This window comes from Ylistrum balloti, unplaced genomic scaffold, assembly GCF_031769215.1.
Source record: "Ylistrum balloti isolate Yb309-2 unplaced genomic scaffold, AGI_CSIRO_Ybal_v1 Utg370154, whole genome shotgun sequence".
NCBI classification, from domain to species: Eukaryota; Metazoa; Mollusca; class Bivalvia; order Pectinida; family Pectinidae; genus Ylistrum; species Ylistrum balloti.
In genome coordinates, this window is record NW_026782153.1 from 206,047 (window position 1) to 233,143 (window position 27,097).

General features: G+C 37.2%; 1 protein-coding gene across 10 annotated transcripts in view; it reads right to left on the reverse strand.

The window, feature by feature from the left end:
- LOC132550876 (transcription factor 4-like) overlaps positions 1-24,625 on the reverse strand; it is a 68,579-nt gene extending 43,954 nt beyond the window's left edge. For 9 of the 10 annotated variants that reach the window (XR_009554233.1, XM_060214965.1, XM_060214966.1 and 6 more), the window contains exons 1-7: positions 24,452-24,625; positions 22,004-22,073; positions 17,919-18,018; positions 7,819-7,877; positions 7,420-7,504; positions 5,715-5,761; positions 468-552 (exon numbers count right to left, since the gene is read on the reverse strand). Coding sequence is in view for 9 of the 10 variants with exons in the window: in XM_060214965.1 (XP_060070948.1) it covers positions 468-552; positions 5,715-5,761; positions 7,420-7,504; positions 7,819-7,877; positions 17,919-18,018; positions 22,004-22,073; positions 24,452-24,510 (505 nt within the window). In the remaining variant the exon portion in view is untranslated. Of the gene's footprint in view, positions 1-467; positions 553-5,714; positions 5,762-7,419; positions 7,505-7,818; positions 7,878-17,918; positions 18,019-22,003; positions 22,074-22,124; positions 22,270-24,451 lie in introns of all 10 variants that reach the window. The other variant, XM_060214973.1, reaches the window with a different exon arrangement.
- Positions 24,626-27,097: the final 2,472 nt, after the last annotated feature.

Below are 27,097 nucleotides of genomic sequence, written 5' to 3' on the forward strand. Positions count from 1 at the left end.
AATTGAACCTCTATATAACAGACCTGTCTAACACGGCCACCTGTTTTGGTCCTGATGTAATAAAATTCATTGTAATTACAACTGTATATAAAGGCCACCCATCTCTGCACATTTGAGTAGCCTTTACAGATGTTTGAATGTGTATGTAGAAAGAAGTTCATAGCAAGACCATACTATGTAGTGTTCTGTGTATAGAAGTTACTTACAGACTGTCAAGTGTAAGAATCACTCCCAGTACAAAGCTACAACATACAGTAATGTGTACTGTTACCTTTAATTATAATTCTATCGCATCAACTTTTGGTCAGTTTGGAATTAGAGCTAAAATTATAAAGCTTAATAAGAAAATTTGTGTCACGCTTAGCTGACAATGAGTACAGCCGTCAGCCTGAATTATAAAAAAGACTATTCCTTTACAGGTAACTATCAGCTCTCCACAATATCTAGTATAGATTGTATAATCTTACCTTCAGGCCTTTTGTTGTAGTAGGAGGAATACTTGCTGGGTGACATGGCGCTAGGAGACATTGGCACAGTGGGACCCATCAGGCTCTGCAAAACAATCACAACTCATCAATGTAGGTCACATAGAAGAAACATAGGTCATACAGACAAATGTAGGTCATAAAGATGAAAGGTAGGTCAACAATTCAATTACCTTTTATTTCGCAAAAAATGTAAAGCCAGCTAGATGTACAAGTCAATAGGTCAAACATGTTAGGGGTATGTCAACGGTTTAGCAAGGTCAATAGGTCAAACATGTTAGAGGTATGTAAATGTTTTAGCAAGGTCAATAGGTCAAACATGTTAGGGGTATGTTAATGTTTTAGCAAGGTCAATAGGTCAAACATGTTAGGGGTATGTTAATGTTTTAGCAAGGTCAATAGGTCAAACACGTTAGGGGTATGTTAATGTTTTAGCAAGGTCAATAGGTCAAACATGTTATGGGTATGTTAATGTTTTAGCAAGGTCAATAGGTCAAACATGTTATGGGGAATGTTAATGTTTTAGCAAGGTCAATAGGTCAAACATGTTATGGGTATGTCAACAGGTTAAGCAGACAAAATTAACAGGTCGAGGTGCTGCTTAATCTATTAAGAAAGCTAATAGTAGGCCAATAGCTAACCAACACCAGCAGATCATCATGTGACAATTTCAAATGACTATTGTCAGTTTCAATAATTGGAAAGAAGACCGTGAAGAGCTGACCTAACTCTCTGTCCAGCTGCTTACTTCCCTTTAGTTAGATCAACTTGAACTTGATAGGTGAAGGCATTCATTTTGACGGAGCTAAAACCTGTCATACAATATCATCAATAGTTCATAGACTACTAAACAACAGTACATAGACCAGTAAACAACAGTACATAGACCAGTAAACAACAGTACATAGACCAGTAAACAACAGTTCATAGACCAGTAAACAACAGTTCATAGACCAGCAAACAACAGTTCATAGACCAGTAAACACCAGTTCATAGACCAGTAAACAACAGTACATAGACCAGTAAACAACAGTTCATAGACCAGTAAACAACAGTACATAGACCAGTAAACAACAGTACATAGACCAGTAAACAACAGTTCATAGACCAGTAAACAACAGTACATACACCAGTAAACAACAGTTCATAGACCAGTAAACAACAGTACATAGACCAGTAAACACCAGTTCATAGACCAGTAAACAACAGTTCATAGACCAGTAAACAACAGTACATAGACCAGTAAACACCAGTTCAAAGACCAGTAAACAACAGTACATAGACCAGTAAACACCAGTTCATAGACCAGTAAACAACAGTACATAGACCAGTAAACACCAGTTCATAGACCAGTAAACAACAGTTCATAGACCAGTAAACAACAGTAAATAGACCAGTAAACAACAGTTCATAGACCAGTAAACAACAGTACATAGACCAGTAAACAACAGTTCACAGACCAGTAAACAACAGTACATAGGCAAGTTAACAACAGTACATAGACCAGTAAACAGTACATAGCCCAGTAAACAACAGTTCATAGACCAGTAAACAACAGTACATAGACCAGTAAACAGTTCATACACCAGTAAACAACAGTTCATACACCAGTGAACAACAGCACATAGACCAATTTTTCGTGACATTCGGACCATTTTACCATTTATCGATGTTAATTACTGCAGTAATTAGGTTATTTGAAATACCATTTATAATTCAAAATGAACAGGTAAGTATGTTTAACATGTAAATAATAAGCAAAGGAAATTGAGTAATTCTATTTTGAATATTGACCACGATATTTTAAGCTAGTCTGAATGACCGTGATTTAGTGAAGGAAAAAGACCATTTTTCCTTCTTCACCACAATAGGTATACCTCCTGTTACAGCTACCAAATAGTCTACACAGAATGACAGCTGTGTCACTACCCACAAGATCACACAGTGACAACTTCACTGTGATGTCCAGATGGAGACTGACTGATCAGTTTCACTGTGGTGTATAGACAATGACTGCCTGGTCAGTTTTACTGTGATGTCCAGAAAAGGACTGCCTGGTCAGTTTTACTATGATGTCCAAACAAGGACTACCTGGTCAGTTTTACTGTGATGTTCAGACAATGACTGCCTGGTCAGTTTTACTGTGATGTCCAGACAATGACTGAATGGTCAGTTTTACTGTGATGTCCAGACAAGGACTGCCTGGTCAGTTTTACTGTGATGTCCAGACAATGACAGAATGGTCAGTTTTACAGTGATGTCCAGACAATGACAGAATGGTCAGTTTTACTGTGATGTCCAGACAAGGACTGCCTGGTCAGTTTTACTGTGATGTCCAGACTATGACTGCCTGGTCAGTTTTACTGTGATGTCCAGACAATGACTGCCTGGTCAGTTTTACTGTGATGTCCAGACAAGGACTGCCTGGTCAGTTTTACTGTGATGTCCAAACAAGGACTGCCTGGTCAGTTTTACTGTGGTGTATAGTCAATGACTGCCTGGACAGTTTTACTGTGATGTCCAGACAATGACAGAATGGTCAGTTTTACAGTGATGTCCAGACAAGGACTGCCTGGTCAGTTTTACTGTGATGTCCAGACAATGACTGCCTGGTCAGTTTTACAGTGATGTCCAGACAATGACTGCCTGGTCAGTTTTACTGTGATGTCCAGACAAGGACTGCCTGGTCAGTTTTACTGTGATGTCCAAACAAGGACTGCCTGGTCAGTTTTACTGTGGTGTATAGTCAATGACTGCCTGGACAGTTTTACTGTGATGTCCAGACAATGACAGAATGGTAAGTTTTACTGTGATGTCCAGACAATGACAGAATGGTCAGTTTTACCGTGATGTCCAGACAATGACTGCCTGGTCAGTTTTACTGTGATGTCCGGACAATGACAGAATGGTCAGTTTTACTGTGATGTCCAGACAATGATTGAATGGTCAGTTTTACCGTGATGTCCAGACAATGACTGCCTGGTCAGTTTTCAAGTAATATTCGGATGATGACTGGTTTAGACAGATTTGCTGTGATACAGAGATGATATATGCTAGGTCTGTTGTACTCTGAGGTCCCAGCAATGTTACCCATAATGCATTGTCAGCTTTACGGTATTGAAAAGTTATGGAGAGAAGAAAGAGGAAGGTTGGTGTGGAGACTGATGCCTTCAGATGATTGAGTCCGTGCTGTATACAGCCTACTAACAAGGAGCTCGTGTGTCTTGCACCTGAGCCCAGGCCTATCCTAGTCATCCCTTCATCATTAAATAGACCAGGCCATGTAATGGACAAAATAGAGAAAGGAATGTTCTATTGTAATTGCAAGGATTAAGATGACTTCTGCTGTTGAAACAAATTTGCTGTCACAAATGAGTGTTTTTGTACAAAATAAATCCTCTCCCTTTGCTTACAACTACCACGCAGCAGCAACTTTTTGGTGAGAATGGTGAGAGGGGGGGCTCTTTGGGGAGCTTAATTTGAAGAATTAGCAAGCTTATGTCTTAAAAGTATTTTCTCTTAAATATAGTTTTTGTATGAAATTTGAAATTTCTTTCCTGGTGAACAAACTTCCTTCATTGCTAAAAATGCCCTACTTGGAGTAAAAATCAACAAAAGATGTTGATTTCCACAGCTGTCAAAGATCAGTAATGAAGTTCAAAGAAATTCTCAATATTCTCTGGGTCAGAGGTCAACTTATCTGTAGATCCAAAGTCAATATTGTGTGATATTCATTCATGTTTGCTTAGGTCAGAGGTCAATAACACACCATTGTTAAAAAGGCAATTGGAGGTAAATGATAAGTTCTTGAGGTCGTCAATATGTGAAAGTTTTGAGGTCAATATCAAATTCAATCCTACGTTAACTCAGACTATAACATTGATAATGCTTGATAATGTAATAAATAACATATATAATATAAATATGATAATATAACAAAGTAATATTATCTCAAAGTTATAAAATACTGATATCTTAATTTATAAATACTGATATCTTAATTTATAAACATTGATATCTTAATTTATAAATACTGATATCTTAATTTATAAATACTGATATCTTAATTTATAAATACTGATATCTTAATTTATAAACATTGATATCTTAATTTATAAATACTGATATCTTAATTTATAAACATTGATATCTTAATTTATAAATACTGATATCTTAATTTATAAATACTGATATCTTAATTTATAAATACTGATATCTTAATTTATAAATACTGATATCTTAATTTATAAACATTGATATCTTAATTTATAAATTCTGATATCTTAATTTATAAATTCTGATATCTTACTTTATAAATACTGATATCTTAATTTATAAATACTGATATCTTACTTTATAAATACTGATATCTTAATTTATAAACATTGATATCTTAATTGATAAATACTGATATCTTAATTGATAAATACTGATATCTTAATTTATAAATACTGATATCTTACTTTATAAATACTGATATCTTAATTTATAAACATTGATATCTTAATTTATAAACATTGATATCTTAATTGATAAATACTGATATCTTACTTTATAAATACTGATATCTTACTTTATAAATACTGATATCTTAATTTATAAATACTGATATCTTAATTTATAAATACTGATATCTTAATTGATAAATACTGATATCTTAATTTATAAACATTGATATCTTAATTGATAAATACTGATATCTTACTTTATAAATTCTGATATCTTACTTATCTTACTTTATAAATACTGATATCTTAATTTATAAATACTGATATCTTAATTTATAAATACTGATATCTTAATTGATAAATACTGATATCTTAATTGATAAATACTGATATCTTAATTTATAAACATTGATATCTTAATTGATAAATACTGATATCTTACTTTATAAATACTGATATCTTACTTATCTTACTTTATAAATACTGATATCTTAATTTATAAATACTGATATCTTAATTTATAAACATTGATATCTTAATTTATAAATACTGATATCTTAATTTATAAATACTGATATCTTAATTTATAAATACTGATATCTTAATTTATAAACATTGATATCTTAATTTATAAATACTGATATCTTAATTTATAAATTCTGATATCTTAATTTATATAAATACTGATATCTTAATTTATAAACATTGATATCTTAATTTATAAATACTGATATATGTTTCTATTTGATTTCAGAAGGGAAGTCAGTGTTATTTTAATTACCTGTGAAGAGTTCATTCCTGCTCTGAAGGGTATCTCAGGTTCTTTGTCTGCAATTTAAATACTTTGATCACAAAAATGACAACAAAATTTCAATCCCAAGATTTCAGCGATAAAATGGGGATGGGGGAGGAAATGATTGAACAAAATCTGTTGGCAGAAAAAAATTTCCTGAAGAAAATGCAGATTTTGCAGGGAACAGTAGTATTGACTATTGAATTCAACAAAAAGTTTGTAACTTTGAAATTTTTGGGCAGCATTTATCACTAATTAACTAGACAATGAATATTCACGTTTCTACGTCACTTAATGTGCAACATCAAATATCAGTGCATTATCACTTGCTGGTCTAGTAAAATTAGCACAATGAAAAATTAGAGCATTCACAATGATTATAAAAGAGCACAATGGGTATAGCTAAAACAATACATGTCCCCTACCTGTCCCCACAATACATGTCCCCTACCAGCCCCAGAAAGACATGTCCCCTACCAGCCCCCATAATACATGTTCCCTACCAGCCCCCATAATACATGTCCCCTACCAGCCCCCATAATACATGTCCCCTACCAGCCCCAGAAAGACATGTCCCCTACCAGCCTCCATAATACATGTCCCCTACCTGTCCCCACAATACATGTCCCCTACCAGCCCCAGAAAGACATGTCCCCTACCAGCCCCCATAATACATGTCCCCTACCTGTCCCCACAATACATGTTCCCTACCAGCCCCATAATACATGTCCCCTACCAGCCTCCATAATATATGTCCCTTACCTGTCCCCACAATACATGTCCCCTACCAGCCCCAGAAAGACATGTCCCCTACCAGCCCCCATAATACATGTCCCCTACCAGCCCCCATAATACATGTCCACTACCAGCCCCAGAAAGACATGTCCCCTACCAGCCCCCATAATACATGTCCCCTACCAGCCCCCATAATACATGTCCCTACCAGCCCCCATAATACATGTCCCCTACCAGCCCCCATAATACATGTCCCCTACCAGCCCCCATAATACATGTCCCCTACCAGCCCCAGAAAGACATGTCCCCTACCAGCCCCCATAATACATGTCCACTAGAAGACCCCATAATACATGTCCCCTACCAGCCCCAGAAAGACATGTCCCCTACCAGCCCCCATAATACATGTCCCCTACCAGCCCCAGAAAGACATGTCCCCTACCAGCCCCCATAATACATGTCCCCTACCAGCCCCAGAAAGACATGTCCCCTACCAGCCCCCATAATACATGTCCCCTACCAGCCCCAGAAAGACATGTCCTCTACCAGCCCCCATAATACATGTCCCCTACCAGACACTACAAGCTTATGACATTGTAATGATTTTTAATTTTTCTAGAAGAAGTAGTCATGACATTGACCTTTACTCAACAAGAACGAAACTCCAAATTATCCACGACGATTTGATGCTTTATACGTGTGTGAAGAATAAGGAGATTCCCTGAAGGAATGAAGCTGCTAGAGTGACCACAATCTTTTACGGATGAACAAAGAGGAAAGCTACAGTCCGTCCACTCCACCCTCCCCTCCTGGTTTTACAGGTACGTGGATCAATAATCAAATGCTATCATATTTAGCTCAATACTCTTTACAATGAACAGTGCTGAATTAAGATAATTGCTGAAATATATATGTTACAACATTTTGTTGAACAATGTAAAAAAATTCTTGTACTTACTCAGTAAAGCATTTACATCGGGATAGCTCATGTTCACGTTCTCATTTGGCTGCTGTTGTCCATTAAAGCTTTGACCTTCATACATCTGTAATGAGAAAAACAATTAATGATTACTTCCCTTTAGAGAAAGACTTGGAGTGGGAGGGGGGTATTGTTCTACATGAAATGTATTCCTACCATACAACCCATGACGAACGAAATCAATGTCAATTTAAGATAAAACATGTCTCAAAAATACAAAGTTGAAAAATAGTGAACATATTTCATGATCATATAAAACATTTGTCTCTACACTAAAATTTCCGACGCCCAATTAGCCTAATTCTGAGCATTTTGTCGGTGCTAGATACACAAGTCAATATCTTTTTAAGTTCCTATACCTCCTTAAATATGACTTACTCTATTCTCAAACGAACCACCGGGAGGATTTGTCGACGACCATGTGCCTTCATCAATCTCTGAAATATAAGAAAAACAACAACTTTGAGATTTAATCTCGATGTAACGTAAAATTAATTGAAAGTAAATCCTCTACTTCAGACTCCACTTGAACAATTCTCATTTTTCCTTCGAGTTTTCATAGAAACTAATTAACACCTAAACAACAGGTAAAAACTCGACATGACATGGCACCCAGTATTAACATCAAACAGGGCTCTCACACCCCATTTTGGGACTGGGGCCCGGGGCCCTTAGAATTGGGAAAAATAATGGTGCTTTCCTTAGAATTGGGAGAACTTGGGGTCTAAATTGGGAAAAAAAGATACTATTTTGCATTGGGAATAGGGTCGAATATCGGCCCCAAATCTGGCAGATCAAGAGCCCTGTCAAAGTAAACTGGGAAATCAAAATCTTAAGGTGTTCAAGGACTGTCTATTTTACCAATTCCTAATCAAGAACCTTTATCTGTACAATTCAAACAATTCTTTCTTAACTTAACTGACAAATTGTTAAATGTTTTGGATATAACTTCCAAATTTGATCTAAAAAGCCACTAAATCTGATTACTTAGGGACTCCAGTGATGATTTCCAAAATGGTCAGAAGGCCTTTTTTTACTTCCTTATTTATATTCCATTTTCTTATTGATGAGATGTGATAAATGAGTAACATTCATTTGAAAGGACACACAATCCCAGGGATTATGTTGGTCAAGAGAAGATAAATCTGTTAGTAAAATCAGACAGATTAAACTTTTTGAAACAGGAAATATACTAAATCATTTCAACGACAACAAATCATTTAAATAAATGAGGAATGGAAAATTTGGAATCTCAAAGAGCAGATGGCACCAAAACCCACCACCAAATGGTATTTTCTTTGTTGTACTTAGAAAGTGATTTTCCTACTCAACTCTACATAAATCAGACCAGACAACAAGCCAGTACAAGTCATCAAAACCACAAGGACACAAGTCATGGCATTCATAGCTCCTATAAATGCCACATGGTTTGTTCTATACCCCATTATTGATGTAATGGAACAATAGTAGCGATGTCTTGAGAGACCATCTCAACAATGTTATTCCCAAATCTACAGAAGATAGATGTTGGTAGGTCACTATCTTCGGCGCCATTCCGTAATGTTACTATAAAACTATTGCTGCCAGGCCATTTACTGCCGAGACGTGAAATCGTCACTGCATCTCTCTTTCCCGACGGGCATCGCTACTGACAGCTAATCGAAGACGAAATCATACATCTTGCCGTTAAAGCCCGACGTACCGGTCACCTAGCGCGACGACAGCGCCAAACTCCTCAAGAAACAATCAGCGATAAAAATTGAAAAATTTGCCACACAATGGCGAGGCGTATTGTTGGCGACACTGTTATGAAGCTCTGTGTGTAATTGACCTGAGGGAGAAAGGACTGTTACAGCATTGCTGTAGTTACCCCAGCACCAAAACTCTCATAGGGTCAACTTCAATAAAATCCCCTACGTTAACTACTAAATTGTCTCCCCTGAAACCCTTTTACAAGAGTTACCTCCTCTTAAAAATGCAAAGATTTAGCTTTCTACTCAGAAGGTTAAATATAAGCCTAAGAAACTAAATGGAAATGATATGTAATTTCAGACCAACAGCACAAGCTAACCAGCCTTAGCATGGAGGCCACGGATCAATAGACAGGAGGCTCACTCACAGCTAATGATAGTGCCACGACAATTAGCCAATAATCTTAAACAAATCTCTTGCCTCCTTGGCTGCCATCATAACAGGCTTGTAATGCAAGGGGCCACCATCAGATGTTCAATATCTAATCTTTTCATGTTTCTTGGTGATGGACAGATATGACAGATTGGTGTAGATGTCGTTCTAACATGGCTGCCATGACAGATGATGTCATCCAATGTGTTGACAGTCACGAAGACACACAGGGCCTGTTGACAATCACAAAGACACACAGGGCCTGTTGACAGTCACAAAGACATACAGGGCCTGTTGACAGTCACAAAGACATACAGGGCCTGTTGAGTCACAAAGACATACAGAGCCTGTTGACAGTCACAAAAGACACACAGGACCTGCTGACAGTCACAAAAGACATACAGAGCCTGTTGACAGTCACAAAGACATACAGAGCCTGTTGACAGTCACAAAAGACATACAGGGCCTGTTGACACTAAGGGAAGCAAATTTGAGCCTGAATTCCTTTGTTCATATTTCCTAAGTATGCAAATTAATACAGGAGATGAAATAAAATTATTATCTAACATTACTAGCTAACAAGGCAATGAAAAGTTGACCAGAAAGTCTGTAATTAAATCAAAGCCACAGTGAGCCAGCAGCACTTTGTACATAAATTATATGTGTATCAGAAGAAACAAGACATTGTTGTGTCCTGCCATTGTAGTAATGACAGATAGTGTGTTCCTTCACACCAACCTTTGTCAGGTATTTGTAAGGCATCAACAAGCATGTAAACGGGAGATAATCAGCGGTCTGATTTGATCCTAGATATATTGGTACACAAGACTTCTTATCCTTTGAAGTTTTTTTACAGTACAGTCTACACAATAGCTGTAATACTCGAGTAGCCTTGTTGTTCTCGAGTAGCTTTGTTGTCTTTTCTTTAAAACATCCATTCCTCATCTAACACCACCAGACTGTCAATAAAGCCCAAACTTCAGGAACGGTAATAGAGAGGATGAATAAGTGTTAGGATTATAAGACAAAATCTATACCTATTACATATAGCAGTGAAAAGCTGGGCAATGTCTACATAATACCTGTTATGTATGAAACAGATTTCTGACTAGATTCTGAAGTTTAAATCAACCCCTACAATACCAAATTATGTAATTAGGTTACATTGGTATTCCTTCAAACAATTTTTACGTTATAGATATGTTCATTGGGTGTAGTTAAAATTTCATGGTCCATGTATACATTCTTCAGGAAAACAAAAGTTGAAGAAAGTGACATGACACTCAGCACGATCACATTTACCTTTTCAGGTAAAATTCAAGCATGATTACATTACTAAAATTTTGAACATCTCCACCACAAAATTGTCACAACTCCATTCAGCAAGCGTGACATATCACCATCACTCATTAAGTCAATTTTGTCTTGTCTGATCTCGTTGTACCCAGACATGGTCCACAGCATCACACCACAAAAACAGCCTGCTCACTTACAGACTTAATGAAATTTGAAACCTGACACCTCTGACCTTGTTTGTCTTAAATATGATATCTTATTCATTATCAGTGTCACTCGCCTGATGACCAGCTATTCCCTCGCCTGATGACCAGCTATTCCCTCGTCTGATGACCAGCTATTCCCTCGCCTGATGACCAGCTATTCCCGTCTGATGACCAGCTATTCACTCACATGATAACCAGCTATTCCCTCGTCTGATGACCAACTATTCTCTTGTCTGATGACCAGCTATTCCCTCGTCTGATGGCCAACTATTCCCTCGTCTGATGGCCAACTATTCCCTCGTCTGATGGCCAACTATTCCCTCGTCTGATGGCCAACTATTCCCTCGTCTGATGACCAGTTTTTCCCTCACATGATAACAAGCTTTTCCCTCACTTGATAACAAGCTTTTCCCTCGCCTGATGACCAGCTATGTTTGTTCAGGGAGTATTGACTGATAGTAGATGTTTATTTCCTTACTGAATAGAATGCTGGAGGTCCACACATGATATCAAAGGTAATCTGGGTAAATTGTCTTTTTCAAGAACACAACTAGAACAGCACTGGATGCTCAATGATTTCGGTTTTTGAGAAACACTAACCTGTCCAAAGGTGGTAATGCACCACACATTTCAGATCTATACCGAAGGTTGAAATAGATGATGCATCAACTATTAAACTATGGCACCGTACATTTGGGAAGAAAGTATTATTAAGTGTTAGAGAAAATCTCCGACAAATCCTTTAATAATAAATCTGTAAAATTGTATGTATTCAAGCACAATTAACTATATGACTGTGATTGGTTATAGTTCTACAGATTTGCATGTATTCAACAGTAACATTGCACTTCCCCATAATTGTATTCAGGTTTGGACATTCTTCTGTTAATTTTTTGATAATTGTGATGACTTCACTTGCCCTTTAAAGTGATTGAATTAAATAAATCTGTATCTAACATTTGACGGTTTCATGAGAATTAATGTTCATAACTTGGGCTCTAGTAAAAGATAAAGTTCTGAACCATCATCGGCCAATACACAGGCAGTGTTCACTAAGCTTTTGTTGACTTTGGCATTAGAAAGCCTGAAGACGTGGAACATGATAGAGCCACCTCCTATACACATCAGCTAATCCTAACACACTTCTCACCTCGCTGTATACACCAGGTGAAAAACTGACAGGTAAGCTCGCCAGGTAGATAAGAAATCCGACCTACACTACACACGACATCCGAACTCAGACAGGACGACCTCTGACCCAACACCAGGGAATGGAGTATTTAAATTTCCCTTTTCATTCATAGAGAAGGGGCCCATTAAGGGGGCTCTAGGTATACATCTAAATATAAATGCCTGGATGAACATTCACTCCGCTGTATAACCTTAGAGAACATATTCCAAGATACTAGTAGCGGATTCAGGAAATTTTTTTTTTGCCAGCAGAATTAAACAACATTTTCAGTTCATTGATTAGATAAAACAGCAAAGATCTGTTGATGAAATAATGCATGAACTTGTGAGAACAGATGCAATTCTCACATTCCTTCAACAGTTACATTTATTAGTATACAATAAACTAAAAACACAATATCACCATTTTTAAATATTTCAAAATTTGCATAGATATTTATCAATATTCAAATTTGAAAGGTATACATAAGCAATAACATGGATTGAACTTGAGCAGATTTTCTTCCCAATGTCTCAGTAATTGTCTCTGTATGTACGTCTTTGCCTTTGTTTGCTAATGTGAAATCAAGTCAACAGGCTGTGTCCCTCACCACATTTGACCTTTTTAACTTCCTTACTCAAGGTCATTTTATGTCACTGGTCACTTATTATAGGCCTCCTGAGGTGGGCAGACCTACACAAGAACCATAGGTATTAGACATTACCAATATGGAGCCATTTCAAGAACCAAGAAAGACCAACATCAACTATAGGAACTCTTGAGTCCAAACAAAACAAGGGAAAGTCAGACCAAATGAGGTTCTGGATGGAACAGCTTTTTGTAGCCTTTAGTTAAACAGTAAATACGACCCCATGGCAGACAAACCCTGACTTCCCCAACACTAAACCAACATAGGACAGGATTCTGGAGGTGTACAGAATTGCCTGGCACTGCTGGAAGTGTGTGTATTTATAGCAATGAGGTGTTACTTCAGCATGTGCAATATAGGCCAACACAGGGAGGGGGAGTAACACACAGATGCAAAAGACATCTGTATACAGGAGATGTGGGATACTGGGGTATGTATGTATACACAGATGCCAGGAGACGCAGATGTAGACTTTCTGGAGAGATTTAAGCCTTACATATGTACAGAGCACAGGGCCTTGCAGACATTTAGTTGGCAGAAACCTGTAAAAGACAGGTGTAATTTGGTAGAGATATAGGCCCCACATCTGCACAAAACAGAGTCACAACAGGTGTTGTATTAGTGGAGAGTAGTAAGGCAGATGTAAAGTTAGTGGACAGATTAAGACAGGTGTAAAGTTAGTGGAAAGATGCAGACAGGTGTAAAGTTAGTGGACAGATTAAGACAGGTGTAAAGTTTGTGGAAAAATGCTGACAGGTGTAAAGTTAGTGGACAGATTAAGACAGGTGTATAGTAAGTGGAGAGATGTAAGACAGTTGTTAAGTTAGTGGAAAGATGTAAGACAGGTGTAAAGTTTGTGAAGAGATGTAAGACAGGTGTAGAGTAAGTGGAGAGATGTAAGACAGTTGTTAAGTTAGTGGAGAGATGTAAGACAGGTGTAAAGTTTGTGAAGAGATGTAAGACAGGTGTAAAATCAGTGGAGAGATGTCAGACAGGTGTAGAATAAGTGGAGAGATACGAGACAGATGTAAAATTAGTGGAGATGTAAGACAGGTGTTAAGCTAGTGGAGAGATTTTAGACAGGTGTAGAGTTAGTGGAGAGATGCAAGGTGTAGAGTTAGAGGAGAGAGAGTTAGTGGAGAGATAAGATATGTGTAGAGTAAGTGGAGAGATATGAGACAGATGTAGAATTAGTGAAGAGATGCAAGACAGGTATTGTGTTTGTAGAAAACCAAATCTCTACCATACAACACTTAAGTTTGTGGAGTGCCGCATATTTATAAATACAAAATTATTGACTAGCTGCCAGGCAGATTGTATGGAGAAATACAGGCTATAAATCTACCCAGAACATTGGACTTCAGATATCAAAAAATTGTTGATAGATGCAGGCACAACATGTACGGAGAAATACAGGCTCTAAATCTACCCATTGGTCTTCAGATATCAAAAAATTGTTGATAGATGCTGGCACAACATGTATGGAGAAATACAGGCTCTAAATCTACCCATTGGTCTTCAGATATCAAAAAATTGTTGATAGATGCTGGCACAACATGTATGGAGAAATACAGGCTGTAAATCTACCCAGAACATTGGACATCAGATATCAAAAAATTGTTCATAGATGCAGGCACAACACACATACAGAACACAGGATTTCAAAAATGCACAGGGTTGGTCAGCAGATGAAGGCCCTATACAGAACAACAGACAGAACTGGTCAACAGAAGCAGGCCTCATATCTGTACAGAAGCTTGTTTGCTTGAAAGCTTGGTTTCTGTGTGAACAGCAAAGGTCATTTTCAGGTAGGGTCTCCTTGTAGGAGGCTCGTATCTACCTCATTGAACAACATACGGGTGGCCCATCACATGTATCCACATCTATAAAGGTCAGCACAGACTGATCCATTACTCAGCTCCTTGAGAAACACAAACTGTCACAGGTAGGAAGCGTCCAACCACACAACTGTTGTAGGCCCTTAATGTAAATAAGCAATCTGACAAAGAATTGTGTGGAAAGTTACCAATCCAGAAAATAGGGTCTAACAGATGTTAAGCAATAGAAACTACTTGACAAAAAAGGAACTTTACTGATACATAGGGAAGACCATACAACTGTCTTACCTATGAAAAAAATAACAATAGGCCCCATTGTAAACATGTATAATAGTTTCCAAATCCATTCAATTGGACCCTCGTCATTTTCTAACAAAAAACCTTGTTACTATCCCAGTTTGTTTGTAGTAAGGTATACTGCATTTGATTTGTATAACTAGCAGACTGATGTCCAACTTCTGTAAACCACAATATTTTCACCCTCGTACCATTATACATAAATTTGTATATCACAATAATTTTAAATTTGTCCTCCTTGCTAGTAGAGGGTGAAAGTTGAACTGGGTTGAAAATCTTTTGGTAGTGGTGATGTTGGAAAAATGAGGTTAACCTTGAGAGCATTTTAAACCTGGCAGGTAACAAATTTATCTGTGTACCTTTTACAAATTTATCTGTGTACCTTTCACAAATTTATCTGTGTACCTTTTACAAATTTATCTGTGTACCTTTTACAAATCATGGGCACAAAATTGACAATATCACTTTAAAACTAATTTATTATAGACCCAACATAAGTTTTGTACAAGACTCAAACCTGCACCTATCACAAGCGATACTGTCACGACATTTTAAATGTCAGATCCTGCTGACCCGAGCAGTCTCATAAACTTAAAATAGAGTTTTATATCAAGTGTACTCACATTGTTTACACTATCTGAATGATTTATTTTGGGACAGGTGTCATACCATGTATTTTGAAATAAAATTGATTAAGTAACAGTTAAAGAATTAAAACAATACACATGCAGGACTCCCCAATTGGAGCCCCTTTTCCTAAGTAATAACACTTAGCCAGGTGGCCTATGGGTGTCTTCAACATATCACTTAAACTTTTACATTTTAGTTCCACAAATAGAGAGAACTAAAAGGAGAAAGACACAAGGGAGATGAGAAAGAGGAGAAGGGGAAAAGGGGAGATAATGCAAAAAAAAATACTGACTTTGTAAGACCCCAGTCTTATTTCACAGAAGGAAGATTTCTCAAGAAGTTTTCTGCCTGATATTGATAGAAATGAGACTTGGAAAGTTTTAAAATTTTCAAAAAATTTAATAATTCCAACAAAAGCAACTATGTGACCTTGTCAAAGCCTTGTCCTAAACTTGCATCTACAGGACTTATATACCTACATATTTGACTGAAGGTCAATGGTTCATCACAGAACTGATCAGAGAGTGTGAATGTGATTCATAAAAAACACTCAAATTTGATAACTGCATTGTTTAATATGACGACGAAGAAACTTTTGAAATGCTGATCCGTAGAAAATAAGATTTTTCAAATGATAAAATGCCACTAATAGGGCTAGTTTATAGCGACAGACCTTTTCTTTTGTACAATATTCACTCTGATTAAACACAGCTTTATCACTGTGTAAAGTCTGTTCTAACTGTAGCTACTTGGTGGAATAATGAGGTAAATTTTCCCTACTGTGCTGCAGGTTTATGTAGCAAGCAATTTAGGATTCAAAGTGACTTTTTTTTTAAATCCAAGGCCCTCCAGACAGAAAGTTTGTAGAGACTGCTTGCATTTCACTGGCATTTTGTATCAAATTAATTGAGCTTTACCAAAACAAAACAACACAATATATTCTTATTTTTTTTTGGTAACCAATGAGATAAGACTGTAAGGCATGAATTTGTCATCAATGACTTCTGTTGTTTCTGTGGTGACAGAGATAGACCTTAGTACGGTTCCCCCTTGGTGAGCCCCCTTTTTGCAAAAGGGGGACACCAAGTGCACCTGGCTGAACATGAACAGTCAGTACATGCTTCACCAAACATGCAGGTCTATTCAGCATTCCTTCAAACACCTGTGTGACACACTTGGTGGGGGGGCCCCAAGAGAGGGACACTGTTTACCCCTAACTTTTGTCATGTCAACAAGCATAATCAACTTAATACTTAGTTTTCACGTTTCACAAACATCCTTCCAGGATTTAACTACAATGGAATTTACAAACCTAAGAACACAATTACGATTCTGTTTGTAAAAATAAAGCTCCACTTTTTTACGAAAAAGAAGGACGAAGTGATAGGTAATAAATTGGAGTTTCAAGCTTCTTGCTTTCCCCAATCATGAAATATCCTCCTGTCTAACAACTGATAAGATTACTCAGAATCTACATTTACACTTCAAAATTTAGCCCAATTCTCAAATTTATTACATATAATCTTTTCTTTCAACTGAAAATTCAAAATTGCTCTCCATGTGAAACTTATTTAGTTGTGGAAATGTTGTAAGAAACATTTTTGAATGTCACACACCAATGATTCTGCTCAGTGGTTTGTAAAAAGCTTATTGCATTGCAAGGAAAGGTAGTGCATTTATACGACTTGTTCTTCCAGAGGCACTGCCTTGATGGTCATGTGACCAAGACTGTCCCCTTCACTGCTTGTTCCTCATGAAACGTCCAGTACTGCTGGCCCCTTTAAACAGGTAATGCATTCATTGCTGGTTCGTCAGGACATGTGGTGTATTAATGGCTGGTCCTTCAAAACAGGTGCTGTGTGCATGGTCAATCAATTATAGCATCTGTATGTACTACTGGTCCCTCCAGAGAATGATCTCATGACAAGTACATTTCAGCTGGTCTCTCAAGACAGGTACTACACTTACAGGAGGTCTCATGACAAGTACATTTCAGCTGGTCCCTTAAGACAGGTCCTACACTAACAGGTCTCATGACATGTCATTTCAGCTGGTCTCTCAAGACAGGTACTACACTTACAGCAGGTCTTATGATGGGTACATTTCAGCTGGTCCCTTAAGACAGGTACTTCATTTACAAATGCCTCTTTTACACAGGTACAAGGCAAAAGGCTTCCCAAGTACTACTATATAGAGATGTTCCCTCAAGACAAATTTTTTTTACAATTTTACCCTTCCTGACAAGCAGAAGAAGAAAGATTACTTACGGTTACTCGATTTGTAGCCCCCAAATTCCATGTTACTTGCAGGCCCTGTCCCCGAGGGGCCTACAGGAGGACCATTCTTGGAGACCGGCGGTGAAAACATCTGCATACAACAAAACATTTATAATCTTTAACATAAAATATAATATACCAAGTAGTTAACCTGTCAATGAAGTTTTTTCCTCAAAATGCTGTTAACATGATAGATTATTAGAAATATTTCAAAATGATGGCAATATTCGTAAGTATATGAAGTTCTTTCTGTGATAAAGTGATAAGACTTGGCAAGTAAATTTTTGACATTTATTTTCATTCTTACAATAGGTTTACATTAAATGACGATCATTTTCAGTCAATCAAGTTGATTAATTTTAATCAAACCAAAATTTTCATTACATATATTCATTTATTTTGAAAACTCAGACTTTGTAAATGATAACAAAGTAAATCTACGATCAGAAGCTGAGCCTAAAATGGTCGTTTTCTAAAACATCCTGCAGTTCCAAGTACCTCTCTCCCATGTACCTCAAGTGATACCCTAACCCTCCCCGCCCCATAACATCTCCCAAGTACCTCGAGTGATACCCTAAACTTCCTCCATCCCAAAGTCCATGTACCTCTCTCCCACTAAAACCTTGAGTGATTGCCTAACACCTGCCTCCCCAAGTCTATGCACCTCTCCCCTGTAGTACCTCTTATGACCCTTTACCCAAGCCCCCCCGCCCCAGGCTATGTATCTCTCCCCTGTAGTACCTCTAGTGATTCCCTACCCAAGCCCCCCCCCCCCCCCAGTCTATGTACCTCTCCACTGTAGTACCTCTAATGATTCCCTACCCAAGCCCCCCAGTCTATGCACCTCTCCTTTGTAGTACCCATAGTGATCCCCAACCTTGTCCCCCAGTCTATGTACCTTTCCCCTGTAATAACTCTAGTGATCCTCTGTCCTCTGCCCCCCAATCTATGTACCTCTCCCCTGTAGTACCTCTAGTGATTCCTTACCTGTGCCCCAAAGTCTATGTATTTTTCCCCTGTAGTACCTCTAGTGATCCCCTACCCGTGCCCTCCCAGTCTATGTACCTCTCCCCTGTAGTACCTCTAGTGATCCCCTACCTGTGCCCCAAAGTCTATGTACCTTTCCCCTGTAGTACCTCTAATGATCCCCTACCCGTGCCCTCCCAGTCTATGTACCTCTCCCCTGTAGTACCTCTTATGACCCTTTACCCAAGCCCCCCAGTCTATGCACCTCTTCCCTGTAGTACCTCTAGTGATCCCCTACCCGTGCCCCACAGTCTATGTACTCCTCCCCTGTAGTACCTCTAGTGATCCCCAATCGTGGCCCCCAGTCTATGTACCTCACCCCTGTTGTACCTCTAGTGATCCCCAATCATGCTCTACAGTCTTTGCACCTCTCCCCTGTTGTACCTCTACTGATTTATTACTTATCAGGAAACGGCTATAAAACCTTAATAAATCCTGCAAGTCCCTTGTCTTCCTACACAATCAATTAACCTCTGACTACTGTATAAAAACAGACGACCATGATCAATCAAAACATAACTGTACAGCGAGTGACACTGCCAAATCTAAGTAGACAATCATCCACATTTACCACCAATTACCTCTTACAATTCTGCTTGATTAAAAGAAACAAAGGTGAAATTTAAGGAAAATAACCTGTAATGTGTATTTTGAAGTAAGTTCAGGTACCAGAGTAACCACATCTTAATATTTTTAACAAATATCAAGAAATAGTCAATTAATCTAGCTTCCTGAAAGACTTGTACTTACATCCTAACTAATTACAAGAAATTTTAATTGATCGCCAAAAATCTTATCATTCAAATGCTTTATTTTTATGGTAAAATATTTAAAAAAAAAAAAAAAAAACCACAAATTTCTTGAAAATCTTTATCATGTGAGACATTCAACTATATAGATTTCTACTGATTAAATCAAGCTTAAAAACTTTCAGAAACAAAAGCAAATTAATTAAAATTAAAAGAAAATTAATTAAAAGACATTTCAGTATAAAAAAAAATACAAAATTTTGACAAATACTTTCTTAATAATGCAAAATACTTTTTTTAACAAATGAAGCAACCTGTTGCAATACCTCAGATTTCTGTGCATGGTCACCGACATCAAACTAACAATGTCATGCTGAATCAAACTACATAGAGACACCACTTCTATTATTACAGGATATATTTTACTGTCATTGGCATGTCAACCAGTGTCTCTATAATATCATATTTTATCCTGTTTTTGAGATGTATTTTCACATTTTTGTTACACACTGCTGAAAACATCCACCCACGTTCGGACATTCCTTCACGTTAGAGGATAAAACGCTCTGCTAATCCCCGACTAATCCCTTATCACTGTGGTGTGACAATCGCCTACAAAGGTGTGAACATGACCCCAGGGCAGCTTACTCTCAACCTTACCATTGTGTTGTGTTTAATCAGGCAAGACAAGTTAATTATACAAGGCGATATAATCTGATGGTATTAGAAGTTATCTGCCCTTGTCGGACAACAATATGTGATTAGACACACCTTTTGTTTACTCCCACACATGAAGTGTTATGATTTTTGTGTTTATAAGTACCATACTATGTTGGAAGATTCTTTCATAAAAACATGCTACTTCAGTAAATTAGCTGTATTCAATTTACTGGCAGAAAACTTTTTCAAGTTTCCCAATAGGGCACTTAATTTTACGAATTTCCCAATAAGGCTTTACAATATACTTTTATCCTTTTCAAAATAAACCTTGTGACTGTGATGGAACAAAGTGGATGTGGCTTTATATTGGGACATAATGTCGTCACAGGTATCTAAACAACGTCGTAAAAAGGTACAGGATCCTTCAATATTGATCAGAGTAAAACTTATCAGGACGAAAAATGACAAACTTTATAGAAAATCAATAGATTTTACAGAAATACAAACATGGTATCATGTGGCACTTGTGCAACAGCTTGTAGACCAATATGGATGATCTGTAACAAATGTATGCAGGGACTGTGTAAAAAGGCACAATTTTACAGGGACCATATCAAAACTTGCAGCAGATAGCAAATCTCCAATAAATTTCATAAAATTAAATAACTGTCCCCACACACACTTTCATGGCCCCCCCCCTGGTTGATTCGCAACTGAACACCTGTGCACACAAACCCTTACTTCCTCAAACTAAAGCACAGTCATAAAATCAAAATTTGATTCATTTAGCGTACTCGATTCTTAAAGACAAATGGCTCAACTCTGTAATTTGAATTAATTTCTGAAAACAAGATACATCAACTTTGCAATTCATAGATACTGAGTTATGACATAGAAGATGAAAATGACAGTAATGTACGTCATGTATATATACATCGAGACAAAAGAATACAACAGTGATGCATTACATCTATATTTCTAAACATGACACTAGTAATTGTATTATGATAAATGATAATTTTATGAATAAATACAATATATATTAGTGTTTATAAAATGAATGAAGACAGAACACAGATGGCGACCAGTTAAAGAAATTTAAATGATCTGACATCATACCCATGAAATTTATGATCTTGTCTCGTCTTTCAAATAACACGTTATCAATCAAAGCCTGTGAATTAAGTTACACATTCACATGCGCAAACAGGAAGAAGGTACACCAGCTTCAAATCATGCATGTTCAAGGGAGATAACTCTTTCCAGATAGAAGATGGAGTGTACCACATAATGGTTGGAGCAGAGGATGGAGGAAATAAATGAAAAGCACATGCACAGAGGACACAACAACAAATGCCATGCAGACAACATCAACATAAATTATAAATATATAATGAGAGACAACAAATAGAAAATGAAACTTAAAATAATGATCAGGATGAACTTGCAGCAATTTACATAACAGGCAAAACTAAACAAAACTGAAAAGGGAAAATAAATTTTAATAATGCAACCAAAAAAGGTGAAGCAAGCAAACAAAATTGGGATACAAACATGGACAGGTGTCTAAAAAATGTCCATGGCAACAGTACCGGTAACCATGGAAACAGGTACCGGTGACCATAGAAACGACAAACTCACCGCACTGAAATCAAGTAAGTCATTAAGTTCCTTGTCTGCGTGAGCGAATCGAGCGTTTCCGGACGCGAACCTGCAATGGGAAAGTAACACACAACTTAATATTGCATCACTGGATACTGACCGTTACGTTTGCGGGCACATGCTGCGAGGTCTGTGGATGGAGACCCATGTGGCCACGATACGGCATAGGGTGGCCGGGCATGAGGCCAGGGCCTCGAGAATGCATACTGGGTGCAGGAGTTCTGAAATACGGTGGCATCTCATTTCTGAAAATACACATTTGTTTTACCTGTAATCCACACTCAAGATTTCCAGTCAAATGACCGCCACATACACAAGTACTTTGCAAGGTGTCACAGTAACCTTAAAATATTAAAATCTAAAGTATCATTCATCTTCACATTGTCAAACTGTTCTACAACATACCCAGTCAAACTTTCTTCCTTCAATAAAATCAAACAGTCATTTTAGGCATTATTTTTAATAATTTCTCTATATATCTCTCCTCAATATCAGGGTACAATTGTTGCCCAATGTCCATACAATTTCATAAATTGTGTTATTATCCTGTATTTAGCCAAGGGGCCCACACTGGGTGTTTAATGCAGGACCATAAAATATAATTTATTTTAAAAGCTAGTGAGGAGCAAAACCTATCACAAGTGGGCTTATTACCAGCCACACGGTGATGGCAGATATAAAAACGACTCTGGGAATCTTGTTGTCTGTTTTCTTTCTTTTGTTTCTTGTTTAAAATACATTTATTCAATATTTATCAAATAAAAATTACTGAAGAAAGTACAACCTGAATATTGGCACCAAACTGTTATTTATATCAAAAAAGTGGTTGATTTTAAAGAGTTTCTCTCAGCTGTTAATGTGGGGAAATTATTAAAAATTAAAATCTAATTAAATTCAAAACTTTAAGAGCCATTTTCCATATTTCAACTTTTTATAACTTAATTCTTAACAACTTCTAGCCATGCATTTGTCAAAAAGAATACTGGATTTGTTTATTTTGTTTTAAACCTCGAAAGATTTTAAAGGTAATTTTGTGTCAATCTCTTTCCACAACTGAGATTTAGGAATACAAGCTAGCTGGATATGATGTTTTCAACCCGTTCTAACAGACAGCAGCAACAGTTGTGATTTTTTTCATAATAAAAGCGTCAGAAGTTTGATTTGACAAATGTTGTTGTAAAAACCATAAAAAATTATTATAATTACTATGAATTTGAATGTTGTCATTCACAGACCTTGACTTGCGGCTGTGAGCAGATGTAGTTCAAGCTCCCATATATACATCACACATACACTACAATACATCTGGTACAGACAATGACAATGTACCTCTAGAATTACACATAGCATATTACCGTTTGATTTACCAATGTAACAAAATTTGAGCAACATACCCCTTGCTAGGGATGAGTATTCTTTCAATATTAGATATCATTGTGCATCTTTGGCAGTGTACATGGTTGCATTGGACCTAGAAATATTTCACAATGTGAACATGCAATTCACACTTTGTGTTTTTACACAAATATGATGGGAAGTTTTTCGTAAATCACACAAGTGTGTGATATGCTGTATGAATTAAAGCACCAAGGTAGGTATTTTGTCAAATTTCGTTATCCTGATGATGAAATCGAAAATTAAAACTGCTATTCTTCACAGAATTTATTTATAGTCAATTATTGTAACAAGGATATAGATATATAAATAAAATCATGTTTAAAATCAAACATATCATTTGTCATTGTTCAAATTGCACGTGCATATTTAAGAGTTGTGTATTGAACAGCACGTGTGTATTAGGGTTGTGTATTGGAGATGGAGCAATGTGACATGTTGGATAAGATTTTTACATGCGTTTTATGGTAAACATGTTTTGTTTACACATGCTGGCGTATTAATTACACGTGTGTCCTGCATGTCTGCGATTTATCAGCTGTGTGATTGTAGTAGTATATTAACATCTGCCGTATGGATGAACCATGTGTTGGGGCCCACGATTTGATCATGGACGTTTTCTGGCTAGCAACAGTTGGTGTACATCTGTGTCTCCGCCACTTATTACACACAACACTCGTCACCAACAGTCGAAGGGAGAAGGGCGAGCTATTCACACGGACCTTCCAAACTTCCCATGATCATCGGAAACCATTTTCAGGAAAGTCCACCTTTCTTGCACTACACATTGTGAAACGGGATCGTGTTCCAATGGCACGGGACAATAGGTTATACGGGCATATTTCAGACGACCAGTGAACAACTAGTGATTTTCAGGATAGCAATAACAACATATATACAGTACGTGAGTGAACGTGAAAAATCGGAAGAAGTTCTTGCCTGGCAAGATAAGCTTTTTGTGACAATGGGCCCCGAACAACAGTCAAAATGGCGACCATTCAGGGGTCCGACGGCCGTTTGATTTCTACATACCTTGGTCGCCGATCGCCCCATGCTTGTTGTCCTTCACCTAAACCGTCCGAATTTAACATCCCTAAATGTCGTTCGGGCCAGCCGGTATGCTCGTGGCTAACTTCCTAAAAGTTATTCCTACTTTTTTCGCCACTTTGATATCCTCAGTAGCACCCGAACAGCGCTGACATATTCCTTTGCCTTTGTCGCTGACGCTAAACCAACACACAATATATCCCTCCGCGGAGGAGCGAGCAATTGTTGATGTTTTATGCTTAATCTGGAGCTTTTCAATAAATTTAAATACCAGGCGGTATCAAATCGTATGTAAGCTTTTCATTTATATCAAACTTTTCACATTTGTTATCTCCCGAAACTATATTAATAATTCTGTGATGGCTCCTTTTTTCTCTGGTAGAATGGCGGACTGATCTTTGATTCAGGTTGTGATACGGCGAGTGTTTTCATCCTTTCACGGTTTGATGGCCGCTAACCAGATATAGGTGCATCGCATTGTCCAGAAACCACTTGAACGCAACAGATTCACAATATAACAATTAATGAATAATTGCTAAAATGTTATTTCACACATATAACGTTTTTCCCTGTTGTTAGCCGAATGTATCGAATACGTTTAGTGCATAAATTACCCCTTTTCAGGCCTCTGGATTTAAGCGATGAAAATGACTATTGATTGACAGAGAGGTTCGTAGATCAACCAATCAGATTAACGGTCGAACGTCTAGGCGTTTCGTCCACGTGCCAAAGATTAATCTGCAAACTGCCAGCATAATATTGTGTATTCGAATATAACCAGGTGTGTTCTTTTGACATTAAACATTCATATTTTGAATCTCATTCTACACGATATTAAATTAATTTGTGATCATCTTGTTATTTAATTAATTTTGGAAATGAGCGCAAAACGATGAATTTTTTTATCATTATCCCTATGCGCCGAGATGTTATATTACCTTTGTAGTTACTTGTAAGATAGTAGATCTAGTATAAATCATTAACAAGTGTTTTAAATGATATGATAAAAGGAGATGGGGAGATAACTTCTGTCACTGAAACCAGCTACCTAAGGTTCTTCATGTGATTTTTGTCTCACACTTCAGACTTTATTTATTATTTCATTTATTTATTTATTTATTTTACGGGGTTGACATCCACTATACGGCCTGTCATGGGGAAATGAAAAGAAAGGGAAATGAGTCGAGAAGATGTAATATGAAGTGATGTGAGTGAGCGGCATTACAGCGATGATTTTGAAAACGACCCTTAATTTTAGCTCTAAGTATGTCGCAGAAGAGCACCAGTCGTTGACAGGGAGACAATGCATTGGATCATTCTCTATGTGAAGTTAGACGATCTACAATATGTATTGAAAATCCATCTAAATTTCCTAATAGATAGTACCTGATGCTAACTTGGACCTAACCTCTGGGTCAGCGTTGTGAAAACCGCGAAAGGATATTTATCGTGCGAGTCGGACACCCTTTTAAGTCCCATCCAATGGTTATTTGTCGTTAAGGTGCTCGTGCTGACATTTGGTGTTCGTATGTTAATTTTCTTTCTACATTTGTCTGCTTTAGCAATGTAATACCGTCTGTAATTAACATCACGTGACTGGTCACATTCCGACAATTGTATTATTATGGTTTGAACTGTGAGATTAGTTTTGGGATCGTCTGAAAGTGATAAGAGCGATTACAAAGTGTTTACTCCAACAGACTTGTTAGGAGGCTTCCTGTGTGTTTTGAGCGATTTGGTGCTGAGGGATAATTTTGATGGTGATTTTTTTTCTGTAGGGGCGGAGGGGTGATAGGAAAGTACGGCAATTGTAAAGAATCAGAGAGACGGGTCAGTATGGTCGGTAGATATTAGGCTGGGGATCTAAATGGATGGGGTCCTATATTCCTGTGTAAAGGGGGATTAACTATTTTGTTCACTTAAACTGATATAATGTATGTTTATTGCATGTGTGTTATATGTTAGAATACAGTTCTTCACTTAAAATGGCAAAAAGGTACGGACTTAGATCTAAATATCTGTCATTCTACACCCCTACCCCTACCCCAGAAGTCATGTTAGATCTATTCTACCACGGACTTAGATCTAGATATCTGTCATTCTACATACTTCTCTGTATTTTTTCAACAATGGATTGCAAAAAAAAGTATAACTACCACGAATGTGAATGACAGATATCTAGATCTAAGTCCGTGGTAGAATAGATCTAACATGACTTCTGGGGTAGGGGTAGGGGTGTAGAGACAGATATCTAGATCTAAGTCCGTGGTAGAATAGATCTAACATGACTTCTGGGGTAGAGGTAGGGGTGTAGAGACAGATATCTAGATCTAAGTCCGTGGTAGAATAGATCTAACATGACTTCTGGGGTAGGGGTAGGGGTGTAGGGACAGATTTCTAGATCTAAGTCCGTGGTAGAATAAATCTAACATGACTTCTGGGGATTTTTTTAATATTCGTCTATCATCGATATTCAAGAGCTTTAAAACTTTCAGATACTAATATATTTACAAGTAATTAGTCATTCAAATTTGAAGAGGAGAATATATTTTGATGATTAAGCACATTTAAAGATGACTTCCAGTGACTTAAAAATTAAAAATACTTTTCACATCTTTTTCAATTATGCTG